At 47.8% G+C, this 25,787-nt stretch overlaps 2 protein-coding genes across 2 annotated transcripts; both read left to right on the forward strand.

The window, feature by feature from the left end:
• Positions 1 to 19,925: 19,925 nt before the first annotated feature.
• Positions 19,926 to 21,278, forward strand: F5J12DRAFT_939723 (uncharacterized protein; the record flags this gene model as incomplete). The annotated part of the gene is made up of 4 exons (XM_051749668.1): positions 19,926 to 20,196; positions 20,255 to 20,633; positions 20,692 to 20,937; positions 21,008 to 21,278. Coding segments are annotated over 4 exons (1,167 nt in total), but the record flags the coding sequence as incomplete, so codon positions are not given.
• Positions 21,279 to 22,642: 1,364 nt separating this feature from the next.
• On the forward strand, positions 22,643 to 24,109 carry F5J12DRAFT_107706 (uncharacterized protein). The gene is made up of 2 exons (XM_051737980.1): positions 22,643 to 23,700; positions 23,751 to 24,109. Exons 1-2 carry the CDS (start codon positions 22,762 to 22,764, stop codon positions 23,874 to 23,876), a joined length of 1,065 nt encoding a protein of 354 aa, XP_051594141.1. The 5' UTR covers positions 22,643 to 22,761; the 3' UTR covers positions 23,877 to 24,109.
• Positions 24,110 to 25,787: the final 1,678 nt, after the last annotated feature.

Here is a 25,787-nt window from a genome sequence, read left to right on the forward strand (position 1 = left end):
TGTATCTAGTCTGCTGGGCTGGTTACAAGAACACTGACAAGGAAACCTCTTGGTTGCTTGCAACCGAGCTGGACCACACTTCCGACATAGTCTCTGCTTTCCACAAATGCTATCTGCACAAACCTGGCCCATGTCAACCTCTGCCATAGTACTCCACCCAGATAACCCTCCTCCATGGGTTGGCTCCACCCTTATCGGACTACCTTAAGTACTTTAGAATTTTCTCCACTTGACTGTTTCACTTCTCAGAATCACAAACGAGGTCACAGGTCTATTTTGTGGTAGTACAAAATATACAAAACAAAAAGAAAAAAAAAAAGTCTACTCTACTCTTCCATCGCTTGCCCTCCACCACCCTCCTGTCCTTCTCCATCTTCCAGCTCTCTTCCAACTTCTTCCTCTTCCTCATTGTCCCCCTCCACACCTTCGTCCCTGTCCTCTGGTGCCTCTGACTGAGGTCGCTTCCATCCTCCTCCTGCATGCTCGAACTCAGCCATCCTGGCCTCACACATGTCCTCCCTCCACCTCATCTCCACCCATTCTGCCCACTCACAGTACAGCCCCCACCCATTGGCTGTCTGCTCCACAGCCTCTGCCATCTGCTCCACTGCTCTTGCCATCCTCTCGAAGGCTGTTGCAGCCTTCTTGTGTGCCTCTGCATACCTCTCTGCAGCCTGCAGCTGCTGCTCCTGCTCCCACTCTGCCCACCAGGAAGGGGCCCCTGCTCCTGAGGGTCCCTTGTGCAGTGTCTCTGGCTCCTCCTTGTCCACACCACCTACCTCCCACTCATCATCCACTTCCTCTGTCTCTGTCGCTCTCTCCTTCCCCTCCCCTTGCGACCTTTTCTTCTTCTCCCCTCAGGAACTTCCTGTCCCCACCCTCTTCTGCAAGGGCCCTGCCACCACATCCTCTTTTGTCCAACTACACACCTTTTCTTGTTTTGGCAGGGCACGCAGGCCCTGGTCTTGCCTTGTCCTGGCTCACACTGCCCCACTGTCAGACTCACTGCACAGTGAGTACAGGGGGGCCGCCTGGTCGTGGTGACCACCACAGAGGTCCCAGGGACCCTCTGGACAGTGTTGATGTCGTACACCATGCCACATAGTCTAATGAAGGTGGAACTGTGAGTCATCTCTGCCTGACTCATAATGCTCCGCCACTCACCTTTGTGCAGCCTTGTCCTGTCTGGCCCATGCCCTCTGCCTCTGCTTTTCTGCCTCCTTCTCTGCCTCCTTCTTCCTTCGGGCCTCCTCTTCCTCCTCTGCTCTCTTCCTCTGCTCTGCCTCCAACCTCTCCTCCTCTGCCTTCTGCCTTTTGGCCTCCTTGCACTTGGCCTTGCACTCTGCCTCGTGCTCTCTCTCTCCTGCTCAGTCTCCTCTCATTGGTGCACCTTCTCTATGGACTTCTCCCATTTGGTGTCAGTGGAGTTGTCAGTAAGGACGACCAGTTCATCATCCACGACTTGGGAGTAGTTGTGGACATGACTGGGGGTTGGCTGGGGGGTTTGCTCTGGTGCTGGGAGGACATGATGATGTGGAGAAAGGACAAAGGTTCAGTACCCTAACATGTGTTTTTAAGTGGTTCTTCAGACTCTGATGGAGTTCCACTGTGGCTAAAGCCATTGTCCTCAAGGTGTCAAGGTGGTTTCAAATGATCGACTCGTGTTGATCTTGCCTTGTACATGCAGCCTTCAGGGGTTCAGGCCCTAGGAGGAGGGCACTGTCATGGTCGTGCATTCATCCTAGGTCCTCACTCACTCCACACCCCTTTCTGCCAGTTGTTCACTCACTAATGCACCAACTCTGCCCAACTTCTGTCAGTTGCAAGCTGTTCTCTGCTCCAGCTGCTGTCAGAGTTACACTGCTCCCCTACTGGACTGAGCAGACCATTCTCTGAGGAGTCATGTGACAACCTTCGGACTCCTCCCTGACAGGTCACAGTCAGGTACTCTGCAGTGCGCACACTGCATGGTCCAGTGCCTGGACTGTTTCCTTTTCTGGATGTTCTATGTTACCCATTTGTATGCCCTCCATCTACCCTTCATTCATCATCTAGGAAGTTTTACTTGAAAATTGCTGGGTCCCTGTATGTCAGTTCCAGTTCCGGTTACTGTACCTCTGTGGTAGTATAAAAGCATGTATCATACTCCATCATTCCTCAGTACGAATATTGATGTAGTTCCTACTCCCTCTGCCTCTGTCTTCCACCTATCAGAGTTACCTCTGACTGTCTGTCTGTACTCCCCCTCTGAAATACAAGGGCTGAGATCGTGCAAGGGGGTAGCACATGAGCCAAACCCGATGCCCTCACTTCGCTCCACCCTTACCTCGGCAGATTTTGTTCCTGCCAACACTCTGCCAGTTGGAGTTCTACTCTTTCTGTTGGAATTTCTCCTGAACCTCTCCCCAGACCTCAACAAGTGTTGGAGTTTGTCAGAGTAGGCCTGGACTTGACAAAAAGCAGAAGTGAGCAAGCACAGGTGACCAGAAAGCTGTCATAAGTGTTGGACCTTCATCACAATGGCCAAGGGGAGTGTCTAGAGGTTATGTGATGGCAGGGGAAGTGATTTGGCTGAAAAGGATGGAGTGTTGGGCAACCTGGAGTGCAGAGGGTGTCAAAGATGCTTGAGAGGGGTCACATTTGCATTGCCTTTGTTGCAAAGCCTATAGACACCTAGTAGACCCCCTATTGACACCACACACACACCCCTAGTGTAGGGAGATTGCTCTCCCCACAACAGTCTTGGATGATCTCCATTCCTAAGATTCATTGTCCCTTGCCCAAATCTGATAGGTCATACTCTGAGGAGAGTTGAGTCTTGAGCTGGTTAATAGCATCACAGTTCTTTGACAAGATGAGTTTATCATCCACATAGACAGCAACTATAGTCTGAACTCCATTTTTGAATTTGTAGAACAAACTGTGGTCTGCATTGCTGTGCATGAAACCCAGGGCTTTGAAAACTTCCCTCAAGTGGGTATACCAAGCCTTTGGAGCTTGTTTTAGGCCATAAAGGGCATGGTGAAGGTGCCAAACAATGTCTGCAGATTTACAGAACCCAGGAGGAGGTCAAAGGAAGACCTCTTTGTCAAGTTTTCCATTCAGGAAGGCTGACTTGACATCAATTTGGTGTAATTCAAGGTCATACTTGGCTTTGAGAGCAAGCAAGATTTGAATAGTAGTAAACTTCACAATGGGGACAAAAGTATCAGTATATTCCACTCTGTAAATTTGAGTGAACCCCCTAGCAATGAGACATGCCTTATACTTCTTGATGTTGCCCATTGGTCCTCGCTTTACTTTGTATACCCATTTCAAATCAATGATCTTTTGATCTGAGGGCTGTTCAACCTCCTCATACAGCCTGAGCTTCTGAAACATGTTCAGCTTGTCCACCATTGCTGCATACCAACAATTGCCATCTGGGTGATTTACAGCATCCTCAAACATTGTAGGCTCATCATTGCATGCAGAACTCACTTGGTAAGCTGTGTGGTCTTGTTGATTCAAGTCAATGCTTTTGCCTGACTGCTGCATCTCAACCTTGCACTCAGCCACTCCCCCACCATGAACCTCTGCCCTTCCATTGTCTCTCTCAGCATTCCCATGGTCCTTTTTCCTTGTCAATGTTGACCTCTGGTTAGCATTGACAAAATATCTTGGGTCATCATCTTGAACTGGAGCCTTTCTGGTCCTAGAGGATCTCCTGACCTCAGCAAGTGGTAGTGGCTGTGGATATGGCACTGGAGGACCTCTGGACATTGTAGGATGTCTTGCTGTTGTTCGATTTGCCCTCTGGGAGATTTCTGGGTGAGTTCTAGGCATTTCTACCACAGAACTTGGCTCATCTGACTGATTTGGCTCATTTTCAGCCTCTGTGGGCTTGAGCATTGATTGTCCTTGATAAGGACCCATCAGAGCACCTCCCTGGCTCCCTGTGGTTGTGATGAGACCTAACAACAGGGTTTGTTGTAGGCTCACACCAAGAACCAAAGAAGAAAGAAAGAGAAGAAGAGAGGAGGTGAGTTTAGAAGCAGGAGACTTCAGGACTCATAGACCCAAATGGACTAGCTTGGAGCTAGCCTGGGGATTGAGCAATGGTACTTATAATATAGCACATGTGTCAATGGCAAGGTGTACATGAGGTCTGTGACATCATGGTGATGTCATGATGGTATCATAGTGGAGCAGAACATACTAGAAGGCAGGCATGTGGTGGCAGCAAGGTGAGGTCCAGACCAGAGTCCAGACTGAGTCCAAGCAGATAAGATAAGATGGAAAGGAAAAAAGGAAAAGAAGAAAAGTGTACATATCATAACACTATCCCCTCCTTAGAAATTGACTTCCAGGTGATTAAAGGTAGGGACAGTGTCCATAAAGTTCTCAAGAGGGTGGAAGAGGGAGGCAAAGAGAGAGGAGTCCATGCCACAGAGTTTATGAGGGGCAGAGGGTTGTGGTGGTAGAAACCTTTGATGGCAGCAGGGGCAGACTTTATGGTGGACTCAGGCTCCCAGGTGCAGTCCTTGTCATGGTACCCCTTCCAATGTACCAAGTACTCAAGCCTGTTCTGTTTGAGGTGAGAGTCAGCAACATACTCAACCTCAAACTCTTCATCACCCTCATGGCTCACTACCAGTCCAGGGCATGTGACAACCTGTCCCTCAAGTGGTCCCTTGTGCAGTTTGACCCATGAAACATTCATCATGGAGTGGATTTTAAGGGTTTTAGGAAGTTTCAGTGCAACTGCATTTGGTTTGAGTGAGACTACCTTATAGGGACCAATCCAATGTTCAGTGAGTTTTCTTGAGGGGTGACCAGAGAGTGAGATATGCAATGTTTCCAACCAGATGATGTCACCAACAGAGTAGACTGGGGCTTCTGAATGGTGTGCCTTGGAGTTGAGCCTCATCCAATCTGCAGTCCTCTCCAGGGCCCTTTTGGTATCCTCCAGAACCTTGGCAAAGTCAATGGTGTTGTCAGTGGCTGCCTCTGCCTTTGACAGGAAGGGTTCAACTCCCATGTGTGGGGAGTAGGAATGAGTAACTGAGAAGGGGCTCCTGCCAGTTGACTCCTGACACTTGTTATTGTAGGAGAACTGGGTGACCTTTAGCCAAGAGGGCCAGGAGTCCTGTCTGTTGTTCACAAAAAGGTGAAGGTACTGCTGGAGGTCCTGGTTGAGCCACTCAGCTTGCCCATCAGTCTGAGGGTGGAAGGCAGTAGAGAGTTTGGGCTTGACACCAAGCATTCTGCAAAGCTCCATGGTGAAGGTGCTTGTGAACTGAGGGCCTCTATCAGATATGACAGTTGAGGGTAGGCCATGTTGGGTCCAAACATGATCCCTGAAAAGCTCCACAGTCTGGAGGGAGGAGACACCCTTAGTAGTGGGGGTGAACACCACCTCCTTGGAGAACCTATTGACCACCACAATAACATTGTCAAAGCCCTGTGCCTCTGGTAGCTCCATGAAGTCAACCAAGATGTTGGTCCAGGGTTTCTCAGGGATGGGGTTGGGGAAGAGTTTACTGGTGGGGGGAACCCTCAAGCTTTTGGCCATCTGGTAATGATGGCAGGCAGCCACATACTCTTTTACAGAGGCAGGCATGCCTGGCCAGACATAATTGTGAGAAACCAAATCCAAGGTTTTCTTCCACCCTGGGTGGCCAGCAACTGGGGTGTCATGATGTTTCTCCCAACAGTGGACATGGACAGCCAGGGGAATGTAGACCTTTCCTGAACAAACATAAAGGCCATTCTGAAGGGTGGAACCCTCTGGTTGTGGCATAACCAAGGAAGTGGACTTCAAAGTGATGACCAGATCCATCTCCTCTCCAATGATCAGGGTAGAGGCAACCCTTGAAGGGTCAAGAAGAGTGACACCCTAGTTATCAGAACCCTTTTCTGGCTCATGATCCTCCTGTCTTGACAATGCATCTGCCTTGGCCTGGGATGAGCCAGGTTTGTACACCAGCTTATAGTTGAACCTGGAAAGGTACTGAGCCCAATGAGCCTTGCAATGGTGTAGATTCTGCACCTTCATGAAGTACTGGAGGTTAGAGTGATCTGTCCAGACCTCAAACTGATAGGGGGTGGCCTTGAGATAGTGACACCATGTCTCCAAGGCATGGATGATGGCAAGCATTTCTTAATTGAAAACCTGGTACAGTGACTCCAAAAACCCTTTCAATGTTTTCTCTAAATGGAGTTTGTGAAGTGTAGTGCGAAACAGGGTGGGAATTTTGCTTCGTGTCTCTAGGACCAAATTTAGTACTTGCCCTTGGCTACAGAATGGTACCTTTTTCACATGATTTGGCAGACAGGCAGTGGAGATATCGATATCATTGATTTAAAACTGCAATACCATTGAAAGGGTTTTTTCACTTTTGAATTGAAAGGGTATTTGGAGAATGAGAAGCTGAGATCTCAGGATGGATGGGAAAATATGATTACATAATAAACCACATGATCTTCTAGATGATTTGTTAACAAGCAAACAATGACAAACATTGTATTTGTATCATTAAACCTCCCTCTTTTACCACAACTCAAGAAATCATCTCTCTGCCTCACATGGACATGTTCTCAGGGAAATCTTATCAAATACTGGTTTCCATTACAGTACCATCTGTATAAATATGCTCTTAGAACCATTAGACCCTTAAAAAGCCTGCTGTCAGCCATTCCCTGCACTGTTTCCCACCATGCCTGATGTTTTCTGGGACTAATCAGTGCTTGGAAGGCTGAAAATGTTATGGAGGTCAATCTGGCACCTCAGAACATGATGTATAAACCAATCTCCTCTCAACAAATGCATTTCTGGCCCAGGGACACTGGTATGGAGGTTAGGGCAAGACAAAATCCTCTTCACCCTTGGGTGTCATCAGAAGGATGTGCTACTGAGCAGCCATGGAGCAGAACCCTGTGCTCCCACCTGTCCCTGAATATTGCCTTTGGTCACATGTGATTGAATAACCCTTTCCCAGTCATCCAAAGTTCAGATCAGAGCAAGATCTAGTGAACCTCCTTAGAGCCAGTTCAGAAACTGGTGTAGAGCATTGCTGAGCATTACCAACTCATGTTGGTTTGCTTGAGTCTGAAGGTCCCTCCACTAAAAAGGTGTGCCATGTGTGATTTTCATGCATGACAGATCAGCACTAATGCAATTCTGGTCTTCAGGTATCTGGTGGGAGGCAAAACCATGCCAAGACACCATTCCCTTCTCATTCCTGCTCAAATCCCCCACCAACTGATGGTTCCCATAGTGAGTGGCTCTCTGCACCTCCAGCCCATGCAAAGACCCTGGTGCATCATCCACAAAATAAAGTGCTAACTGACTATAATGGGCAGGAAAGCAATGGCCATGATTCTGATGATGAAGCTGATGAAGACACTTATTTGCCCACCCTATCCAATTCAAAGAAATTGGCAACATCCCTGAATAGTGAGCTTCCTGCTGTAACTTGTATTCACAGCAAACCCTGATCTGCACTCAGGGAACAAGTACACAACTAAACTACAGGATCACTCAGAATGTGTAGATGAAGACGGATTGGAGAGCATTCCTTTCACTGACCACCCAACTGAGGAGGGGTCAACAAGCAGAAAAAATGGTGGAAAGCTGAAATCTGCCCTGAAGCACACACACCAGGCAAGTTCAGTCATGTTGAATCAGCTGTTATGGCTAACAAGTTTGTGCTGTATATTAAGCAGGCTCTGTCAGAGTTGAGTGAGCCAGACATGAATTGACATCAACCTGGGGCCAAATACTTGTCCAAGTCCAACAATAATGGATCTGTGACCACCAATGCAGCATCCATGAATGTGAAACAGGGCATCCCTAGGAGCACCTGGAAGTCACCTTGTGTCAGAAAGGCCCCTGCAAGGCCAGATGCAGATGTTCCATCTCCTGATGCAAAGAGATCATGCAAGCAAAAAGGCAGCAATCAGAAGTGGAAGTAGTTGCCAAATCCCTCAAACAGTCAGAGTGGAAACCTTTTTTGGAACTCATGTACAGTCTATAGAGGGCTTACCCTAGTGTGACACATTAGAATACATGTGTATGGCATGTATGGTAGCTCATGACACCATGGTGGTTGTGAGAGGCATCTTTGATATCAGAGAGAGGGATAGTTAAGTGGGATGGTTGAGCAGGACAATTGAGCAGAGAGCTGAGTGGGACAGGTCTACATATTGGCCATGTGGAAGCGACTGGTAGCTATCTATGTTGGGAGATATTGCTGCTCATCTCCCATGTATTGCTGTTACCCAAAATTTGGCTCTGTCCACCATTGTCCAACCTTGCTGAACCAAATATGGCTGTCTCCACCATTGTCCAACCTTGCTTCCCACAGTGTGAATGATATTCTTGCCATTGTTCCTACAAGTTTAAATCTTGATTGATCATTGACCTATCAGTGAACCCATCATCATTGAATATGTCCACCAAACAGTCCCACCAAGTTCATTTCTGTCATCAAGGTGAGGTGGTCTTCATTGTTGGATCCAGTGACCTAAGCCATTCACAGCTAATGTAAGACCAATTGAGCCAAGGCAATCTAGCTCCTGCATGAAGCAGTCCAAAAATCTGGAGGAGACACTAGTACAACTGTGTGAGTTGCAAGAGCCAACCCCTCCACCAATTGTCTCAAGTGGAATGGCAGATATGGTGGGGTCAAACATGGATATCATGGCCAGTGAGTGAACATGATTTCTCTCCAAGCTCAACAACAAACATTCTTTTGCTATAGATTCATGTGAAAGCTTGCTGGATCAGTTCCTGCAGGAAAGGGAGCCAACCACTCTGGCAGAGGGTGGAATCACAGCTGGTGAGTTGGCACAATTGCCCTTCAAGCTAACAAACAAACAAATTTTCTAGTAATAGACCCACATGACAACTTGATGAATCAGTTCCTGAATGAACAGGAACCCACTGCTCCCCCAGTGGATGGTATGAATGTGGATCTACTCAAGCAATTGCTGAATGCATGGGAACCATTGGCACCACCAGTCACACATGAGAAATTAAACAGGATGGATGGGTCTTCAACACCTGCACAAGACATTACTATGCAGGTCAATTTTCTGGCAGACTTGCAGAATGTGTGGGAACTATCTCCTCTGCCCATCACCCATGAATCATCAAATCTGAGGGACTGATCTCCTCAACCCAATGTCACACACCAAAGGTGTTTGGTGAGGTGGACATGGATACAGCTGATGAATGGAGATGAAGACCATAGCCCTCATGCGAAGAAGGACAGCCAGGAATGTCAGCAGTCATCCTTCACACAAGAACAAGTCATCAGTGCCAGAGAAAAAGAAAGGGAGTGAGTTAAGCACTGGCTAAAATTCTTAAGCACCCATGTATGGCATTCTGGTTTTTGACATATCTCTGCCATTTCTGCAGATACCAAGACCATTCCCACACTCACTTGTAGTGCTCAGCCACACAATCTTACCTTCCAAAATTGGAAAGGATTTGCACACTCCACATGTTTCTACAGCACTCCCTCCAAAAGATGCTCATTTCATTAAATTCTTCTGATATGGCCACCTCTACATCAATCATTTTGCTTGTCCCCTTTGCTAGGGACCATGGCTACATATATCTACCAGGAGTTCCTACCAGCTTCCATCCTGAAGCATCCTGGTACATCCCACCCTTGTCTGTGCCCTCTCAGCCCATCCAGCTTGGACAGCATATTCTTTTTGTCAGTATGACCTCTAGGAGGACATTCTTTGGTTGCCTCAGGTCTTTCATTCACTTGGAAAGGTCTTATGTGGTCATTTCAGTCTCTCCAGTCCAAGAAGCATATGGGTCCTTCCTCCCTGCTCCCTGCCATGTCTTCATACCAGTCTTGTCCATCATTCTTCCAAGATTGCAACAGCTACAGTATAATCTACTGTTCTCCACTCTCCCTGATTGCATCCATGATGAGTATGATGCACATCTTGCCTCCTTGTTGCAAGATACAGCAGAAGACACTCCCCATTCATCCTCTCTTCCAACAGAGCCTCATTCATGAAGTTTTTATTTGCTTCACTGAGAGGATGGTTTGGGGGGGAAAGTTGCAATCCCCTATGCTCCTGTCACCCCACAGACCCCCAAAGCTTGACCCCTGTTGACATCTGACTCACCCTGTCCACTTTTGGATGTACTATATCGACATCAGATCAGCGCTGCCTCTCTGTCATCCCACCATGGCCTAGAAGCAATCTCTTCAAGATGTGACATGCACAGCCTCCCCCTAATGCAATTCCAGTGTGCTTTCCCAGTTCCTGACATCACTTGACTCATACTTTGACATTCTTACTGTCTTTGACTCACCTATTGCCAATACTTACCAATCTTTTGACTTTGCTTACTGATTCTTCGCTTTTTGGCTTGCTAGTCCTTACCAATGCTTACCAATGCTTTCCAAGACGATTACCCATTGCTTACATTCCTTACTCATCAGTTACCAATCACTTACCAAGTGTTTGCACCTTGTTTTCCAAGGGCAACACCCCTGTACTGTATATAAATCACTGTACTTAGATAGCAAAAAAAAAAAAAGAAGACATCAGAGAGCCCCTCTTGCTCGCATTTTATCATCACTCAGTAATTCATTCAGCAGCTTCAATAGTTGAGACTTTATTAAGGGTCTAACTATCATCTACTTCACTTATCCTTGTCTATCATCAATATACTTCACTCCAAGCCCTCCCTGAGTTCAGTGCAGCTTAGGACATCAAATTAAGTCGTCATCCATCCTTCTGTAGGCTGACAGCAGTCTACCCTATTGCATTCTCTCGCATTCCTGCTCCTTCTTCATCAGGAGCACCCCCAACCCTCAGCACTCATCTTTGAGTGTTGTAGCTTGCAAAAACCCTCCCAAAGAACAGGTTCTACCATCTAGGTACTGCATAGGCACACCACCACTTGCTCTTTTTGTCTTTTGTGTTGGTTTTGGTTGGTTTTCACCACTGAACCACACTTTGACTCACACCGATTCTCTGACTAACCTGCTTGCTCAATTGCAGGATATGAGGGGACCAATGCCTCCCCCACTTGTTTGAAATGTACCTGTCAAGTCTTTTGACTTGGCAGCAGATGAGGACAATGGCACAAACTGTTTGACTTTTGGCATGCCAGAACAATCAGAGATGAGGGATCTCTTCAAAGAAATATGCAATGGTGAACATTTATTTGGTTCTATTCATGTGATTGGTGACATCCATCAATTATGTAGGTGAACTTCCATCTGCACAGCAATCTCTTCAAATGGAATAATGGGGATTGGCACCTGTTCCACATTGTGATCAAGGTATGGGCATGAACTTAATCTGATAACCTTTGACATTGATAATTTTAGTCCTGAGCACCTTACATGCCACAGTATCTCACTACCACAAAAACACCATTCCCAGTGACATGCCATTCAATCCCACCCTCAATAGGCACCTTGTGTGGGTTGCAAATGCCATTGTGAGAGAATTGGGCACAGCTGCAAGGGACCAGTATGGTGCAGCCTCTCAGGGCCTTCAACTCATCAATATGCTCAATTTGATGGAAGTCATTCATTATCCATGTTCCACCTTTGAAAATTGTCCTGAGCCATTCATTGCCCACCAATCACACCCATCTTGCCAGTCTGTGGTAGAGATGGGTATCCTCTACTTGGTGTGCCGGATCAAGGTGGCCTCTGTACATCTGAAGCAGACTGCCAATATTGCAGGATGGCCTGTGCATTGGTTTGCAAACCTAGCAATGGACTTGGTAGGTTTTACATCAATTTTTCACAATGTGGGACTGATACATATTCCTTCAGAATCAGCTTAATAGCTTGATTCTGGTGATGGTGTTGCATGCCAGTTATACTCCTCCCCTCCTGGCATGCTACCATGTGTACCTCAGACACCAAGATGATGAGGTTAGCTTCCACAATCAAATGCAGCTAATTCCCCTTAGCACATTTTGCATAATCAACAATATCAGCATCATCATCCTGCATTGGACCCCACATGCAGCTGATCCCAATTCCATCTTTGCATTCCCTTGGTGGCTATATCATTTGGAGGAATACACAGCGGATTCCCAAAGATTGCAAGGCAAGGGATTGTTTTCTGCAGCCTGGGATTTTTTTAAGGTATGCTGCTTATTCTCATCACTGCAAATAGTTGATGATGGCCCAGGGCTTATGGCCATTGCCTGAGGTGCCAATTGCAGACCATCTCAATGGCCATATCTAGGAGCAGGTAAACTACTGCATTGAAAATATTTGGAAATATGCTGATGTTGTCAATGGTTGGGGTCAACAAATTGACCATTTCTACACTAGGTGGTGGGCATTGTGTAGGTTGTTGGGCATGCTGCTTCAATAGTTTACATGTTTTTGACTGTGGAGTTGGTTGTATATACATTGCTGTGAATGTCAATCATTTATGAGATACCACCCATTTGCATGATGTCTGAACCCCTGCCCATCCATGCAATGTCTGACAATTCACCCATCTGCATGATGGCCTGAGTAGGTTTACTTTTTTTGCAGTTTATGATGCACACCCTTTAGCTCTGAGTACCCACCCAATCTATGATGTTGAAGCACCTGCCCATTTGCAAAATCTTGGCAACACCACCTGTCTGAAGTTTGAGAGCCAGCATATCCTAATAAAATACAAGATCTGCATCACCTACTAAATCTTACATTAAATTTTGCAGCTTCAAATCAACAGTTCTCCAGTTGCAACTGGTCTAGGTAGTAGGTCATCCATCCATGGTGATTAACACATGGGAACATGCACTGACTGATGTACATTGGCACACATGTAGTATGCCAGGCATGCTCTGTCACCATCTACAGCTCCCACCCCATGCTCCAATGCTGAACCTGAAAATGCAATGATCATCCCTGGGTTATAGCACAGCTGCAGATTCAATGTTGGAATGACAAATTCCAAGGGCAGGTAGTTTCCCATGGTTACCAGCATGTCATACCATGGATCCTGTCCATTGATATCCCTGTGGTAACAAGTTGCCTGATCCACCATCATGGACATGCTGCTATACATGGAGCTCCATATCAGCAGTATGCAGCTCATATCTGAATCTGCCTGCTGTTCCACCTGTTTGCAAAGGCAGATCAACACTTCCCAGCCATCTGCATACATTCATGGATGGAAGACATGCAGGATTGCAGATAACAGGGCATTGGTGTCAGACATTTGGTCAACCCATTCCCTTGTAGAAGTGTTTTCCATCCTGGATTTGAGCAGCCATGAGGCTTCTGGGAAGCCATTTTGGGGCTTCAAGATGGATGAGCACTTTATTCACAAGGCAAGAAATGATCACCCACCCCATGACCCTGTTGAAACCATGTGGGTGACAGGTTGATGGTGCCTTTCAACTCAGCATTATCATGGAAATATGACTTGACAGTCTGCCATGCCTGTGGGGAACCCTTTATGCTCTCCCACAGTGGTTCCCTCAGAAGATGAAGGCAGTTCCATAAGTTGGCCTGCCATTCAAGTCAGTAGAATATGAGATTCTGCATTTCCTTACCCTTCTTTTTGGGCTGAGAGCATCCAGCAAATACCATACACAGATAGTGTTTAAGTCAGTCACCAGAATGGACAGCTCAGTCACTTCTGTGTATCTCTCAGCAGCTTCTGCATTGCAGGTTTTCCCACCCTGATTTTTCCTGATATTTACTGTGGAAAGATGAAAACTTCCATCACACCATTATGATGGACTTACTTGGGTGACAATAGGCCTGTGAGATTACTGACAATATGCAATCTGCTTCACATAACACCAGAAACAGAATCAATATATCTGGAAGGGCACAAGGTCTGCTGAATACCTCCTCTTGAAATCTGGCTTTCATGTATGACACAATGCAGTCTGTTAGTTCCATTTGCCATCTGTGGGGGGTTTTAGACATGTCTTGCATAGTATTCATGCTTGGGGTGGATGAGGTCAGAGTTGTATAGTGGGTGAGCCACTTGCAGCTTGTTGCAAAATTATGGCATCTCAGGATGCTTGCCTCAATATTTTACTGTGATCTGATCAATATGTTGTGACACTATACATGTTGCTATTGACAGGCCTGCCCATGTGTTGTGACCATGTAATTGATATTGCTGAAAGGCCTGTCTTTATGTTGTGGCATGGGTGCATCTTACTAGATGGGCCTGTCCATGTGTTGTGACCCTGTAAATGATATATATTGAAGGGCCTGTCTTTATGTTGCAACAGGTACATCTTACTATGGACAGGCCCACCCATGTGTTGTGATGGTATAAATGGTATTACAGAAGGGCCTGTCCATATGTTGTGATGCTATAAATGACATTACTGATGGGCCTGTCTTTATGTTGTGGCAGGGATGCATCTTACTAGATGGGCCCATCTATGTGTTGTGATGCTGTCAATGATATTACTGATGGGCCCATCCTTATGTTGTGACAGGCATACATCTTGCTATGGACAGGCCCATCTATATGTTGTGACAGGGGTATATTATCCCAAAGATGGGCCCTTCCATATGTTGCCAACTCTGTAATCTATCATAGAGGGGCCCCTCTTTATGTTGTGACCCTATAAAGCATATGATGGGCAGACCCATCCTGATATTGTGACTGGGGTGCACCCTACCATGGATGGGCCCATCCATGTCTTACAGTAGCTCAGCATACTTAATTGGTTGTGGGCCTGTCTATATGTTGCAGCATCCTTACCCTCCACAGGCCCTCCCATATGTTGTGGAATTGTGCTTACAGGCCCATACATATGTTGCTCTCACTATAGGCCCTCAGGCCTGTCCATGTGTCATGGCTAATCTATTTAGACAGGCCCATTGCAGGGTCTATATAAGTGTTGGCATTTTGGCACACAGGCTACCAATATGTTGTGACTAAATGGACTACATGGGGTCAAGCTTCCAGACAATAATCCTGATGACAGGCCTGATGGTGGGGGCAATGGTGATGGGGATGACCCCAAAGACCCAGATGAGTCACCTGAAGACCCAGTCCTTGCCTTGACCAGAGCTATCCATGAACTTGCAAAATCTAGCATCTCATTCTATGCTAGGACTTCATGTCTAAAGTCTCTTTCTCTTGCAGAGACCTCATGTCCTTTCATTGGCTTCACCTACTCTCATCTTTGTCTTCACTGCTTTTGATTTGGACTGCAAGTTATTCATTCACAAGTTGTAATCATCTACTAGACTACTAGTAGTAGTACACTTTTTCAGTAATCACTACACTACAAAACATGCACTATAGGGCTATCCCATACTACTACCAACTTGTGGTGATTAAATTGGTAGTAGTTTACTAGCCCATTAGCCAATGACCCTAATCAATTACACTTTGTTGGTAATCAAAAATGCTGACTCTAGAGCTATTCTGTACTGCTACTGACTTGTGGTAATCAGATTGGTAGTAGTTTACTAGCCCACTAACCAACAATCCTAATCAAGTTCACTTTCTTGGTAATCAAAAAAGTGCACTCTAGGGCTATTCCATTCAACTACTAACTTGTGAGAATCAAATTGGTAGTAGTCTACTACAACAAACATTAAACTACACTACACTTTTTTGGTAGTCAAAAATGCAGACACTATATAGCACAACACTAATCAGGTAATCAAAAATGCAGACACTACCCAACCAACCACTACATTTTTGGTAGTGAAAAATGTAGAACCACAGGAATTAGTCACAGAATGGTGATGTCATAATGAAAGTTGTAGTGCCTGATCATGAGACCATGAAACTCTGCTTACCTTATCATGAAGTGCAAAAATCCATGAGAGAAATGCAAAATACTTGGAAAATCACAAGTCTTTCAACATATTATGTCATTAGATTGTGATGACATCATAAGTAATGTTATAGCTCCTGACAGGATGATCACAGTGGTGTGCTTGCTTCACCACAATTCACAAAAGTGGGTGAGCTACAGGCTAAAGAAGTTCTACTACTAAATCACTACCAACTCACTACCACCTAGCACTACCTGGTAGCAAGTAACAAGTGAAAATACCAACTGTACAGACTACCAACAATAGCTACCAAGCTCAGCAACCTACATGTGGGTGCCTGTGGGGGACTGTACTGCTGTGATGCTGTGGTGCTGTTGCACTGTGAGTCTGTAGGATGGTGTGGGACAGTGTGGGCCATGCTAGCCATGGGACCATTACACTGTGGGTGACCTGTAACACCCCATGAATACTGTGCTAAAACCAGGAATTTACTGATGCCTACAATTGCAACCTCATGTTCTGTGAACTTGCTCTCTCTTCAGCTCTGGAACTTGCATTTGAAGAGAAGAAAGAAGGTTCTGCAACTGTCAGTTCAGATGCAGAAGATCTAAGTTGGATATTTGGAACTCTCAGATGACTCAGATGTAGAAGCCTAGTGTACAAATGCTGTAGAAAATGAAAATCTCCATTTTTCTATAATTTACTATCACAGGCCCAAGCCCTCTGAAGCCAGGACCAATGCATCACTAATTGCATTTTAGAGTGGGGTAGCTGATAGAAATTTTGCAATCATGCCTACATGTGCAAACACTTGGACTTGATGCAAATCTGCATGCCATATTGATAGATGATGCATGATGTGTGTTAAGAGGTCACACAAAATGTACATTTCTGAGATTCACGTTGCAACAGGGGTAGCTATGGACATGCGATCAAAGGATCGATCGGATTATGAATATGTATGTCGCTACCGAGTCGCGGAGATAATTTACGTCCAGTTCTGTTTAGCTTACAGACCTACATATTGCTTGGCTTTGTCTGTTATCCGTGATGTGCCGCACGACTCCAGTGTCTCGAGCGAATAAAATACTGCTGGAATAAGAAAAACACGCAGAGTACTACCGTCTCCTCATCAACGATACAACACGACGCTGTGCTCTGATGGTGCAATGAAAGTACCCACGAATGGGTGCTTGGTAACATATGCTATTATGCCCCCTTCCCCTCTTCTTCCAACACCGGGCGCCTGCGACTTACACACTCGCAGTTCCATCACGATGTTCTCTCCCCTCACCACTCTCTAGGCTACCTTCTTCATACACGACATCACGAGCCACATCTCGAGTACGCTCCTGCTCATCCGAGGCACGCGGACTCTCTAGTCCGCGCAACCCGAGACCCGGAAGGACGTCCAAAGCGGATGAACCGCGATCGTCATTACCGCCACCGTGGTTGTACGTCCGAGAAGTTGGCTCTGGTTCGCTTTCGGGTCCATCGTCTTCACGCGGGGTGCGTTTCCAGTCTTTTTCGCGGTCGTTTGCTCTGCCTCGCCCAGGCCGTCTTTCGCGTCCTCTCCCCCTCTCGCTTCTTCTCTCCATCTCCCTCTCTCCATCCCTCCCTTCCCTGATGGCATCTCTCGTTTCCCTCGCCATTTCTGTGTCCCTTGTCGTACCGCTCACCCTGCCGTACCCCTGTAACGTCTTCACGATCGCGCAAAAATAAACGAGGCCCAAGAAGAAAAAGGCTGAGATGAGCACTCGGGGGCCAATTGCTGCGTTGGGGCTGAGTGGGGAAGGTGTGACTGGATCGGCTGTGGATCCGGAGTGCCATACGAAAGCGAGGATAGAGACGATGAAAAACATCATGGACCTGCATATATGCGTGATGAGAAAGGGAGAGGAAGGGAAGAGAGAGGGGGAGACGCACCAAGCCAGCCATATCCCGGGCAACGCCAGCATTACCCAGACGTTCCACAAAATGAATGTTGTGGTTCTCTGTGTCTCCTGCGCCCACCGCGTGGCCTTGTACATGCTTTTCATGGTCGCGAATCGGATGATGTATACGCATCCGTACAAGAGGGACATGAGTGCGCAGGTGAGCGAGAGGAGTGCTGTCGTGCGTACGAGGGGGTCGTAGGACATTTCTTGGTTTTGGAACATGGATAGGATGGCTCTAAGAAAAGGTGTGATGAGATGGATGTGAGACGCATAGAATGTCACTTACGAGAGTAGTAGTGCGGAGACGATGTTGAGCGTCTTCCATTCTCGGAGGAGGGAATCGATGAAGGACTCCCAGGAACTCTTGAACCTGACCAGTGCAGGACCTACGTTTGCCGTAGTCCAGTCGTCCGAAAAAGGTAGACCGTGATCGTGATGATATACATTAGGCGTCTGTGGAATGGGGCTCATTCTTGCACGTCGATCCCAGGTACGGTTGCTGGCTTCACATGCACGGAGTAACCTGTCGATATCTGGCTGGCTGACTTCGGCTTCTTCGAAGAGCCTCGCGATGCGCGAGAAATACAAGGAAGGGAGTCGTAGCATTAGGTGTAGGTATACTTGTCTTGGGAGCGTGTCTGTGATGAAATCCTTCGCGCGCTGAGCGTGTTTACGGATGCGGTCTCTAGGATTCGGACAGGGGAAGCAACAGAAAAAGAGGGATTCTTCGCACGCGACGGGGTCGACGAATGGGCGATGGCCCTGTTCGACGTCTGGACTGTTATATAACGAGAACCTGCGAAACCGCCTGCTGAAGGGGTCTACTGGTACGAAGGGCGTTTCGCGTTCACGTTCTTGGCGGTGAAGTCCCCACTGGAGTATGCCGCGGATGGGCGAGGTCGGTCGTGAGCGTGCTGCAGACCTTGGCGGGGAGTCGATCAGGCTGGGTGGTTTGCGTGGTGACACGGTATTTGGGGCATTGACGTTGACACGTAGAGGAGATGACGAGGATGGGGAGGGACGAGTGGGGTCTGATGAACGCGTGTCTCTGAGGAGTGGGTGGTGGAGTTGAGAGTGGGGTGTGCGGGTGTTGGTGGGATATCTGTTGGGCGAGTCTGAGGCTGTGGATGGAAAGGGGGTCGACGAGGCCATTCTTGCTGGGTATTCTTGCAAGTCTTGAGTGGTATCGATGGTATTCCGGTGGTCCCCTTTGCTCTGGTGGTACTCCGGGGGAATGCAACGGCAGCCTCCCCCCTCCGACGTTCTTAGTCGGACTTAAATAAGGCGGCTGAACGGCGCCTTCCAAATATATCCAGCTAGGGGCATGTGTATGAGGGCGTGACTAAGTGTGTCACGGCGTGACCTCATCGACCAACCGCAGACACTCAGTCGTCATCAAAAAATTCGAATGGACATTTTCGAAGCATGAATATACACCACGACCTGCGTGTCTCTCTTTTTTTTTATTGTTCTAGTTGATCCTCATTCTTATCGCGATGGAATGGCATTCGCTGAAGTCATCCATTACCTGACTTGTATTTGGAGTTGGTGATGGATCTGGGTGGATGAGCCATCCAAGGTCGACCAGCTGGGAGGATTCAGTGGCGACGGGGAGGCGGCGTGGTAGGGAACAGCCAAGGCCAAACACGACCAAACCAGGGTGGTCCCTCTGTCAACAACAGCAGACTTTGCAGCGAGGTCACCCGAGGCCGATTAAAGTTCCGTTGCATAACAGCCCCCCGAGATGTCACGTGACATACCGCCGGCATCTTCTTGGCGGCGTCGTTCTTCCGTGTTTTGTACCATGAAGGTCATCCAGTTAGGTAGAGCAAGGATGTCATGTTGGTATCCTTGTTCACAATGAGGGTTTGTGAGGCGTGTGTACACGCAGTTTTCATTCGAGCTGTATGACACTTTGTTCAGGTACGGAACAGAACCATAGAAGCACCGAGGCAGCAATGGCCCTTCTGATTTTTCTTTTCATTAAGCAACGAGTGTTAATAGATTGGCGGTTATCTGTTATCAATGGCCAAGTATGACCTTATTTGTTCTAGTATGATCATTTGGAATGTCACGACTGTTCAGCGGCGTTTTCTAAGATGGAAGAAGAAGGCGGAGACCCGTTGATACCACCAGGAGGGACACCAGAATACCCTCAAGATGTTTAAATACCCCCAGGACAGTAACCAACGAAAATAATATGGCCTCAGGATCGTCGACCACCTGTCCTCCGAGTCTATCCCCAGGCTCAAACTTACCTTTCAGACTCCCCAACAGTCCCGCACGTCACACCTCCTCACCCCTTCTGCTCCGTCAGGATGCCACTCCCTCCTCTTCAAGTGGTCTACGTATCCATATCCCAACTATCTCCACCGCATCACAGTGCAAACAACCGGACTTGCAGAGATCACCAATCTCGCCCACATACAAGATTTCCCGGTGGGGACATCACCGCCAGGAACCACCGTTCATACCTGTAGACCCCTTCAACCAGGGACTAGATATCGAACAGAGTCAGTCGATCCGGCCACGTCTCCCCTTTTTTTTGCTTCACCTGTCAAAATCCTATAGAACCAATTTGTAAATATGGGGCGAGGGATTGTCTCACAAATATGCTCAGGCAGGCATATCTGCTCTTGATGCTGGGGCTTCCCTCCTTGTACTTCTCGAGGATTGCAAGGGTCTTCGAAGAAGCCGAAGTTAGTCAGCCCAATATCGACAGGTTGATCCGTGCATGCCAAGCCAATCAGGATCGGCATGCGAGGATGAGCCCCATCCCACAGATGGCCAATGTATATCGTCACGATCATGGTCTACCGTTTTCAGATGACTGGACAACGGGAAATGAGAGTCAGCAGCTGATCAGATTCAAAAATTCATGGGAGTCGTTCATTGATTCTCTCCTCCGAGAATGGAAGATGCTCAACCTCGTCTCCGCACTGTTACTGTCGTAAGTGATTATCACATGTATGTATGTGTTACACCCATTTTATCACATTATCTCTTAGAGCCACCCTGTCTATGTTCACGAACCAAGAAATTGCCTGCAACCCCGCCATATGCTCCATGGCACTGCTCTCGCTTACCTTCGCACTCATGTCCCTCTCATACGGGTGCATATACATCGTCCGATTTGCGACCATGAAAAGCATGTATAAGGCCACAAGGTGGGCGCAAGAAGTGCAGGGAACAAGTACAAATATACTTTGGAACGTCTGGATAATGCTGGCATTGCCTGGGGTGTGGTTGGCTTGGTACATGATCATGCTCTCTTCTGCCCCCCTCTCTGCTTTCCCCTTTACTTCTCATGCCGCATACACGCAGGTCCATGATCCTTTTTATTGCCTCTATCCTCGTGTTCGTATGGCGCTCCAGATCCACAACTGATCCATCTACTCCTTCCTCACTCCCCCCAACCGAAGCGTACACTACTAAGACGTTTGTTTCATTCTTTTTCTTCATGGGCGGCATCTATTTTAGCGCCATCGTGAACACGTTACACGGATACGGGAGGGTAAAGGCAGGGGAAGCGGTGGCAGAGGCGGCAGCGAGGGAAACGAGAGATCCCATAAGAGAAAGAAGAGAAAGCAGAGATGCAGACCATGAGATGGAGATGGGGGCAACAGGCATAAAGGAGAAAGGGCATGAGAGAGCACTCGAACAAGACCAGAAGCACATCCCACATGAAGACGACGGACACAAAAGCGAACTGTCGTCAGCTGTCGATGGCAGTCACCGCGGTTCATCTTTGTTGGATGTCCTGCCAGGTCTTTCATTGGGTGGGTTAGGCGGGATGAGACCATGTATGTCGGATGAGCAGGAATTGGAGCACACACGGGATGTGGTTCATGATGTAGTGTATGAGGGAAGGAGCCCGGGGAGTGTCAAGGGGAAAAGTCGTGATGGTGCTGTGGGTGCATAAGTCGCAGGGGCATACATACATTATCAAGTGCATTTATTCAACTCATGAGTATACATACCATCGCATTGTATCGTATATCCAGTGGACATTCGTCAAGATACCCTGTATAGTACACTATGTCTTGTTCTTGCTCCAGGCACATTTAATATGCTCGAGACGCTCGAGTAACCATGTGACGTGCGAATTTGAGAACATACATGTGTCAACGTAATGAGTGAGCAAACTTCGAGAATAACCTTGGGTGGGATCCCTGAGAAATGATTCAGAGGTGACCTGGTGATCAGTGATAGGTGAATTCTAAGGTTTAACGAGGTTTATGATATTAGAGGGTATCGTAGGGCTGCCGTTCCAGGGCACGGAGCCGTCTTGGTCTGGAAAGCATCTTCTGTGAGCCATGATTTCGCCGGCTCAGACGCTCTGGTAGCATGGAAAATCAGGCTAAATGACGAATGATCGAAAAAGAGGAGGATACGGTTTAGATTGCAGGTAAGAAAATGAGGATTTCAGCCATTCTTACGAATACTCAACATTTGTGCATCCAAGGCTTCCTGTGGTTTTCGTCTTCGTGATGGTTTGTAAGCTTGGAAGTCAAGTTTTTTCCATTCCTTCTTTCTGACCTGCGTAGCTACCTTCATTGTGGACGCCTGGCCGTCGACCATTCATGCTAACAGTTGCTGTATGATGGATTCTAGTCATTTACGTAATGCCACGGTCACAATGTGACGTAACTTCATCCAGGCTGTGGCGGGGTTGCGTGGCCAGTCGACCGACCGCAGACAGTCGAGTGTAATGCAAAAAAGGTCAACAAAAATTCGTTTGCACATTTTTCGAAGGTTGAATTTGTACCACGACGACCCCATGAAGCTATCCTCATTTTCGGTGTCTCATTTTTTTCCTGTCTAGTTGATCCTCTCTGACCACGACGGGGTGGAATTGCATTATACCACCGTATGCATCCGCTATCTGACTCGTATTCCGTGGTGGGTGATGGATGGCGGTGGATGGGCCATCCAAAGGGCGACCAGCTGGGAGGATGAAGTAGGGACGGGGAGACGAGGGAGGTGGGGGAACAGCCACAGCCAAACACAACCAAACACAGGTGACAAACACAAAGACGGCTCAGTCGACGACGACAGCGACAACAACGTCAGCGTGGATGCATCCTCGTCGTCGCGGAGGGGACAGACTCACAATAAAACTCCCACCAGCAGGCCATCGCCAACCGGATGATAATAGCATGCTGTCGCCCGCGAGTGGCTCAGAGTATCACGACAGCAGTGAACCCGTCGAAATGGACATCAACCAGGAGGAACCAGAGGAACAACAACCAGAGCCTTTCACTCAGACAAGAGGTGGTCGTCGTATCAAACGCCCTGACTACTACGAGTCGCAGTCGGAGCAGGACCCAAGCGACCTCTTCAACAACGACAACCACGTCATAAACAACACCTCTCGACGCAGCAACCACCAGGATGATGACGATGAGGAGGACCAACAACCTCGACGCTCTACACGCTCAAAGCCAAGACGTGGGTCCGGGCTTGCTGATTTCATCGTTTCTGATGAGGAAGATTCCAAGAAATACCGTCTCCGCGAGAGACGGAAACCACCTACGCCACCTCCTCCAAAGACGTCAAGCGGTCGTGTAAGCAGACAGCCCCAGCGCTTCATCCATTCCGTCGCCGCTCGAGGAGAACAACAGAAGCGCCCCACACGAAAGACACGGCGCACAGCAGCCGAGCTCGACGACGGCTATGTCGACCAAGGAACAGACGGCTCGTCCTCAGAGGCATCTTTAGCCAACGCACCACGCACATCCTCAGACGTTGAACTGGACCAAGACGCAGAGGGTGAACCAGACCCAGACGCCGAAGGCGAAGGCGAAGTGGAAGTGGAGCAAGAAGACGGCAGACCTTACGCGTTCCGTCGACGCACCAAGATAAACTATGCCGTGCCACCCCCTCTGGAAGAACTTAAAGCTCCTCCTCCTCCTAGGAATCGTACAACGGGCGGAAGAGGCGGAAAGAGGCGCGGCCCAGGGTGGAGCGCTACGGGAGCAGAGCTTGGCAGGTGGATGGGTGTGCATGACGACTCGGTGCGTTTGCATGGACATTTCTCTATCCTCACGTATCGAGCCCACTTTAGGACTCGGACGTTCCTCTCAGAACTCCCAGGAGGAACCTGGGCGAACGGCAGTATTTGCAACTGCTGTCTACAACTAGTATAGCTGTACACCAACGCCCCGGTAGTCTGGATACCAGATCCGTCTAATGAGGCAAAGCAACTCCATAGGCAGGCTGGTATCCAGACTATGTCAGTGGTTTGTGGGAGTGCCTCTCTGCTCGAGGGGCTTGACCTCGGAAAACACGTTGAATAGAGTGGCTCGACAAATGGCAGTTTACACGACGGTGGCATCTGCATTTCAACTTTTGCTCAGCCCCATGATGGCCCACGTACTCCATCTGAAGTAATCATCAACAATCTTCCAGACAGTGATGGACTGTGAAGTGGAGGGCTACCTGGAAGTCTCGAAGGGTAGGAAGTTATAATCGTTTAGTCGTTTGTCACATCCACGTCCGTGTAGGTGCAAGTACCATATTGATATTAGCAACAGGTATCACACCCTATTCACCCGGAAGACGCTTCGTCGTACCGCTGGCACCTCCGAGTGGCCAGCGTTGCCAGTTCAACCGCACTCCAATGGTACAGGCCTCTTGTTATATTGTCGCGATACACTTAGGATGGGCGGTATGTACGACGATACAAAATTCTCTGGTGCGAAGGAATCAGATTGCCGCGAGATGTGTGGGTCACACCGTCGAAGGACCATTTCCTCCCAGTGCATCTCGTCGTGCTCCTTCTGCGTAAATAGGTCAGAAACTTGTTCCGCTCATAGCATTTATGAACCTGAGTGCATGTCACTTGGTGCTCAAATAGTCATTGAACCTGAGCGGAAATACGCGATTAGCAACACCCTTCGCAGTGAACGTCTTCCTGCGGAAATATCCAGGCCTGCAGTCTAGCTTTGCCCTCGGTTGCTCACATATTGACATTGACCGGTGACGCCTATGAGGACACTACTTAGGCGAACAGACTGAGGGACTCAGAAAATTACCTGATCATGTGATGTGTTGGAGATTGCTGCGATCGCCTGCATACAATCTCACCGAGATCTAGATCTTTCAGGAAGTTTCTTTTCCGCCATGTGGCGTGACCACTATTCCGGATCCGTTGTTTCTCGCTTTTTTATTATTACTGTCCAGCCTTCCCATGGTAACAGGGTCGTACACGTGCGTGATAGGTCTCCCTAAATTTTATCGTATTTGATCCGATTTCCAGCACCGATCTGTGGGGATGCTGTGTTTTACGATACTCGAGCCCTCCAAAGAGCCAAACATGCGCCTGGCAAGGTGCAGGGCAACGCGCTTCGCATCAAATGGGTCACATTTCAGTTCCCCGAGTGGATTCTTCGAGACTCATACTCTCAAGGGACAATCAATATCCTCATGGAGCGTAAGCCCATGTATTGCTTGACACTAATAGTATCGAGGAGATGCGGCAAGTGTGGTAATATCAAGTACTGCCCGTTTGTAGGGGGAGGATTGATGAACAACTCTTACGTATTCATCTTACACCTGGACCCATATTGATGGCGATTCGTTCTTCAGAGACAGGTAGACTCTGAACGTCATAATCTACATCTGGAGTAAGGTCCATCCGTTCGCCAGTTCCTGCCTAGATTATTATGTTCATACCTGTCTAACTGACATCTAGATCCTTGAATCACCCTGCAACGGTCGAAGAGCAAGAGAAAATTATTCGCACGCGATTAGATCAGTGACAATATATGAGGAGTCTAAGGCTGCAGCTTGCTGTGAGCGACCTGTCAGAAGCCGAGGCCGAGAATGACTATCCTGTTGCATTGTCAGGTAATGGTTCTGTTCTTAATGGCTGTGCTCCTTGTGACAGCTTCCACGACCTACTGACCCTAATAGATGTCGAACTCCCCTTGCCATCATATCTGTGTCGCAACCGAGGAATCTGGTACTCGGACCACTCCCAGTTCCCCGTAATGGATCATTCGAGATTTGATGCTTACATTGTTCACCTTGTTCCAGGATGATGTCAATATAGAAGGTAGGCTGGGGTAACCTTCGCGATTTGCTCAATCGTTCTGTTAAG

Source organism: Pisolithus orientalis, assembly GCF_024613125.1.
Source record: "Pisolithus orientalis strain OTSU chromosome Unknown F5J12scaffold_145, whole genome shotgun sequence".
Classification (NCBI taxonomy): domain Eukaryota; kingdom Fungi; phylum Basidiomycota; class Agaricomycetes; order Boletales; family Pisolithaceae; genus Pisolithus; species Pisolithus orientalis.